The sequence below is a fragment of the Vombatus ursinus genome, unplaced genomic scaffold (assembly GCF_900497805.2).
Source record: "Vombatus ursinus unplaced genomic scaffold, bare-nosed wombat genome assembly UNPS02014786.1, whole genome shotgun sequence".
Taxonomy (NCBI): domain Eukaryota; kingdom Metazoa; phylum Chordata; class Mammalia; order Diprotodontia; family Vombatidae; genus Vombatus; species Vombatus ursinus.
Window position 1 is genome coordinate 1,514,801 of NW_020954564.1, and position 6,239 is coordinate 1,521,039.

Consider the following 6,239-nt stretch of genomic DNA (forward strand, 5'->3'; position numbering starts at 1 on the left):
TATAGAGATAATAACTGAAGCCATGGGAGCTGATGAGATCACCAAGTGAGATGGGGTAGACAGAGAAGGGGACCTAGAACAGAATCTTGGAAAATACCTACAGCTAGTGGGCATGACACAGATGACGACCCAGCAAAGAAGCCTGAAAGGAGTAGTCAGATAAATAGGAGACAACCAAGAGAGAGAAGCATCACAAAAACCCAAAGAGAAGAAAATGTCCAGGAAGAGAAGGTGATTAACAGTACCAAAGGCTAAAGAGAGGTCAACAAGGATGAGCACTGAAAAGGCCATCTACTCAACCAACAATCTTTTATTCATTTATTTATTCATTTACTTTATTAAAATGTTATTTTTTTAAAAGAAAGATAGGGGCTCAGTTCTATTGTTTTCCTTTCCAAATACTTATTTTAAGAATTTTAAAACTACATGGCATATATTAGTATACAAATTTTAAGAAATTAATTAATTTCTATTAATAATAAGGCCCATTGTGGATGGCTGAATTTTGTAAGTTTTGTGAATGAGTAGCAAAAAAATTATCTTCTGAGGATGCCTCTTTGCAATCTTTGGTGAAAATTATTTGTAAATGAAAGTGATTTGTTTTTAACACAGTATAGTTTTCATTATGTATTATGTTATGTGACAGTGTACCCGAAATGATAATTTATAAAAATTATAAAAATAAAATTTCCCTTGGTGAAAAAATTTGACTGCAGAAGCAAGGGACTGAAGATATGAAATTAGGCTGTTCCTATCCACTTAAAATTGAGTGGATAATAAAAGCAGTTATCTGGATAAATCAGACCAAAGCTTCTCTTCCACCATCCAAACAAGAATCAAAAGGTTTTTTTTTGTTTGTTTGTTTGAGAGGGTGAAGGGAATTACTTGAATTATTTAAATGTTTTATTTCATTCATTCACTTTGCATACATAGGTACAATTATCTTTATGTGTGATCCTAGACCACAGACTTCAATTCAGCTGTTTTAATAACCCATTGAGATTTTCGCTCAATTGATTCAGCTGCTAAATGGCCAAATAGATTAAGTGTATAGGCTTTATTGGAGTGAACTCATCAATTCTACCAAACCTTACTCTGTTTGTCCAATGCATTTATAGACATGTTTAATGGTAAAAGTGAGCAAATGTTTCATCCATACTGAGGACAGGTTAGATGGGAATATGTTCTAGTTTTAGCAGTAGCAATTTAGTATAAATGTTATAATAAAATGATCATATTTTGGACCCATCAATTTGAAATGAGGAATGAGACATAGAATCAAGAGAATAAGTTATATTTGCAGCAAAATCTTTGCGTCTAAAGATTTTTAGTGGTATGGGAGATGTAATTGAGAATCCCTGTCTGTAAGTTGCCTTTCTTCAAATATTCATAAATATGCCAAAATTTTCTGGACCAAAAGCATCTTGGAACCTATGGAACTGAAGAAGAATTAGGAAAGTGTTCAGGGTTTCCATGCTATAGAAGAGAGGCCAATAATGTGGCTCACAAACCAAGTGAGTTTTGAGTGGCATGGCTTCTAGGTAGAATCGTGACCTAGGTAAGTTTGTCTAGCTATTTCTTCCCTCCTGGCATGCTTTCAACTAGCATTAATTTTAGGTTCCTATCTTGTACTTCTTTGGAGAGTGTCAACAATCCCTTCTAAGGTTTTAGCTGATTAAAGTTTAATGCTTAAAAGAGGCTCTTCAAAATGATAATTAAAAGGATGAACCTGTAATGGTGAAATGACAGAGAATAGGATTAATATTTTTAAACAAGGGGCAGAATATACATTCTTCTTACTCAAAATGACATCTCTGGTTTATTACCTGTCAAAGTGGTAGAGAGGCACAACGTTTTTTTTAGAGGAAGAAGAGAGCATCAGGGAACTAGCCCCATTGCTCTATTCCTCCTGACCATGAAAAACTAAACATTGGGTAGGTAGAAATGAAAAATGTTTGCTTTTAAAACAATAGTTTAGATGGGATTTTAAAATAAAGTTTTTGTTGTTGTTGTTCAGTCATGTCTGACTCTCTGTGACCCCATTTGTGGTTTTCTTGGCAAAGATACTGGAATAGTTTGCCATTTTCTTCTCCAGCTCATTTTATAGATAAAGAAACTGAAGCAAACAGTGACTTGCTCAGGGTCACACAGCTGGTAAGTATTTGAGGCTGGATTTGAACTCAGGAAGATGATTCTTCCTGACTTCAGGTTGGTGCTCTATTCACTGCACTACCTAGCTTCTCTAAAAATAATTTTCTTGAAAATTTACTTGAAAAACTTGTTGTCATATAACCTTAAAGGGTTTACATGTATATAATAACGAGCAGGGAACCATGTTTTGAAAGTGCTCTTAAAAGGTCAATCACTATATCTTTATTTTAAAAAGTTACTTGAAGTATCAATAATTAAAAAAATAAAAATATCAATAATTCAATTTTTTTAATTGGAAAATGTTCCTATTGAATTGAATTATGTGCTTCAACTAAATAAGTGCATATGAGGTGCTATAAAGCTGGACAGATAGATCTCAGAATCATCTGTATAGAGATTTTATGTACACACACATATGTGCATTACTTTGGGGCAACAAGCAATTTGTGTCAGATAGACACGACAGATTATTATGGTGCAAGCATTATTAATATTTTTATCCTCTGAAGTATGTAAACAAAATAGCTATTTAACTCTTGTTTGAGAATTTTTCAGTTTAACTCTTCGATTTAAGAGTACTTCCTCTTAGCAAAATAATGTAGAAATATCAGACTGCCTTCCTTCTTTAAGTGTTTACATAAGGCTTGAGGAAAAAAACTAACTTTCTAACACTTCTCATTTTGGAGCTAACCAAAGTGAAGGGGCAGCCTTAGGAAGTGTAGTGGATGCCCCCTCACTTGAGGTCTTCAAGCCCAGGAGGGCTGATCACTTATCAGGTACATTTTAGAGAGGATCCTTGCTCAGATCCGGATTAGTCTAGGTAGCTTCTGAAGTCCTTTCCAACTTTGACATTCCGTGATTCTGATCTGTTTGCTCCGTTATTATACCATGGAGTCAGGGCAGCATTCATTGCTACTCTGCCAGCAAGCAGAGTTGGGCAACAGCATGGGGCAGGGGAGGAGGGAAAGTGTGGCCTGAGAATGGTTCTCCACCTTTCAAGTTAGTGAATAATTATTGCCGAAGACTCGGCACACTACTCTAAGAAGCTGCTGACCCCTACTGTAGAAAAAACACTAAGCACCGTAAATTACTTTTGAAGTATCCTATCACCTATTTCATTTAGATACGGAAATTTATGAAGTGTTTAGAATGTTAGGCCTGGAAGAGACTTAGAGAGCATCTAAGTCCAACACATTTGAAAGCACTCCTTCAGACATTCTCTATAGTTACATCTGTACCTGTCCAAAGATATAGGTCATCACAAATTGGAACTATCCCCAACCAAATTGATTTCTTCACTTTTTTTTTAGCAAAAAGGGGAAAATCATCTAAAATCTTTAATAAGGACTAATATAGAATTTTCTTTTGAAATAATTTTTATCCATCTTTTCAACAGGAGGAGTCTTTGGAAAATGACAAAATTACTGAGGAAAATAGGTGGAATCAAAGAACACTTCAGATGTTAGACTATTTACGGGTAAGAAAAGAAATACTGACTTGCTGAAAACTACCAGACATTGATGAAATGACAAGGAATAAGTTATTCCAGAGATTGGCAACCTGTGGCATGTGAGATCCATAAATTCAGAAAAAGACTTGTGCTAAAAAGACCTAAGATATCATCTGATCCAACTCATTTATTTTGAAGATAAGGAATTTAAGCCTCAAAATGGGGAGGGGAGTTTCAGATATACCCAAATGTTAGTGCTCTCCTTCCCAAACTACATTGTGTTTATTCTCTTTATATTTATTCTGTACATACTTACATAGGTCTCCCCCATTAGAATGTAAGCTCTTTGGGCAGCTAGGTGGCGCAATGGATAGAGCACCAGCCCTGAAGTCAGGAGGACCTGAGTTCAAATCCAGCCTCAGATCAAACACTTGACACCTACTAGCTGTGTGACCTTGGGCAAGTCACTTAACCCCAATTGCCTCACTAAAAAAAAAAAAAAGAACGTAAGCTCTTTGAGGATATTTGTATCCCTAGTGCCTAGTTCAGTGCCTGGTATAATAGGTGATTATTGCTTTTTGATTAATGGATTGAAGTCTTTGGCCCAAGGTCATGCACAGTTAGTTGCATTCCTCGGTTCTCTTTACTCCTACTCTATGATTCTTTCCACTTATGCTGTTGTTATAACCAGGCAAAATTATAGTTATAGTTACAGGCAAAAAATGTGGAGTCTGGCTCCCTATCAGTTACCCCTTCCTTCTCCAAGTACATATCTTGTATTCTGCTGCTCTCATCTGTCTGACAATCATTGCTATGATATAGTTTATTGACAGCTGACAACAGGTTAAAATATGACTCCTTCCCAGGGATAGTATATAAGCAGAAAAGCTATCCTTCTGACTTGTGAACCTCACCCCCCACCCTTTCAATGAAGTAAATAATGAGGAATTGGCATGGCACTTTGAGGTCATTATAACACCTGAACTAGTCCTGTGATATCAGATAGAATAATGATTTGGATATACCTGCAGTCAAAAGGCCTGATTAAAGCCCTTGTTGTTTAGTCATTTTCAGTTGTGTCTGACTCTGGGTTTTCTTGGCAAAGGCACTAGAGTGCTTTGCCATTTCCTTCTGCAGCTCATTTTACAGATGAGGAAACTGAGGCAGGCAGGGTTAAGTGACTTATCCAAAGTCACCCAGCTAGTAAGTGTCTGAGGCTGGATTTGAATTCAGAAAGAGTCTTCCTGATTCTGGGCTGGCACTCTATCCACTGTGCCACCTAGCTGGACCATTTAAAGTCAAGTCCTAGCTTCCAAATAAATGTATGATCTTAGACAAGTTATTTCATGTCCTTAAACCTCAGTTTCTTCATTTATAAGATGGAGATAATAATACCTATGACTAGCTTTCTGTAAATCGTAAAGTGATAGACATGAACTATTATTACAAACAACATGGTGAAGTATGGGATTTGAAGTTAAAGGATTTTGATTTGAATACTGGCTCAGCTACTTACTGTTGACATTGAGCAAGTCAGTTAACATCTCTGAAATTCAATTTTTTCTTCAGTAAAATGAGGGGTTTTGACTCAGTGAATTCAAAGTTCCTTTCTGGCTCTAAATTTTGTGATCCTATTTATGTCAAATTTAGGCTTTTTATCATTAAGTAATATTTTGATAAAATTTAGCCAAAATATGCATCCAGAGGTATATCTTCTCTCAAAATGATCTTGATGATGTTCATTACATACCCTGAAGTCTACTTTTGACTATCTTTTTTTTTTCCTTTTCTCCTTTCTTCCCTTTCTCAGCATTCCAACAAGATGGGAATTAAGTCTTTTAGCCTGATGAAACTCTGCAGAAACAGTGACCAAAAGCAAGCCGCTGCCAAGTTTTATAGCTTCCTTGTCCTTAAGAAGCAGCAAGCCATTGAGCTTAGTCAGAGTGCCCCCTATGCAGACATTATAGCAACAGTGGGACCAATGTTCCATCAAATATGAGCACCAGCGAGAAATCCCAAAGCCTGTGGGGCTGTGTCTGCAGAAGAATTTCCATCTAGATCTTTCAATTCTTTGTAGAGTAACTGTAGAACCAGCTAAAAGTCTGGCCCATAGTTGATAGGAAGTCTTCCCACTTTCTATCTCTTAAACCAGAATGAAAGATGAAGACTAGAGTGTACATGTGTTCATGAATGATTAATTATAATGATACAGAGTTTTTTTAATAATCTAGTTTAAAATATTTTATCTAAGCATATTCATCTAGCTAAACATTATATTGAATTTTAAATAGATTTACAATGGACGATCAATTTTGTTTTTATCTTTTAAAAGTGTGTCACTGTGTTTAGAAATTATTTCAGAATGAAAGAGAAATGCTTCTCTTATGACTGGAATATTTTGCATTGAGTTATTCAAATGTTATTGAGTTAATTAGCACTTAACTATTTCCTATTATTGTCCAACGGATAATATAATTTATATTCTACTTGGTATAAATACATGTGTCTTATTTAGCCTAAGTGCCTTATTTTATAGTCCTTGACATTCACCCTCAGTGAATCAAATCACCTGTGTCTTTTTTGTCTATTTACAAGTCATAAATGTTCCCTGTTTGTTATTTGACACTCATTTATATTT

At 35.5% G+C, this 6,239-nt stretch overlaps 1 protein-coding gene across 1 annotated transcript in view; it reads left to right on the plus strand.

The window, feature by feature from the left end:
• LOC114046841 (double-strand-break repair protein rad21-like protein 1) overlaps positions 1 to 5,600 on the plus strand; it is a 30,921-nt gene extending 25,321 nt beyond the window's left edge. The window contains exons 12-13 of the mRNA XM_027867380.1: positions 3,548 to 3,628; positions 5,412 to 5,600. Of these exons, the coding sequence (XP_027723181.1) occupies positions 3,548 to 3,628; positions 5,412 to 5,600 (270 nt within the window). The remainder of the gene's footprint in view (positions 1 to 3,547; positions 3,629 to 5,411) is intronic.
• The last annotated feature ends 639 nt before the right edge of the window (positions 5,601 to 6,239 follow it).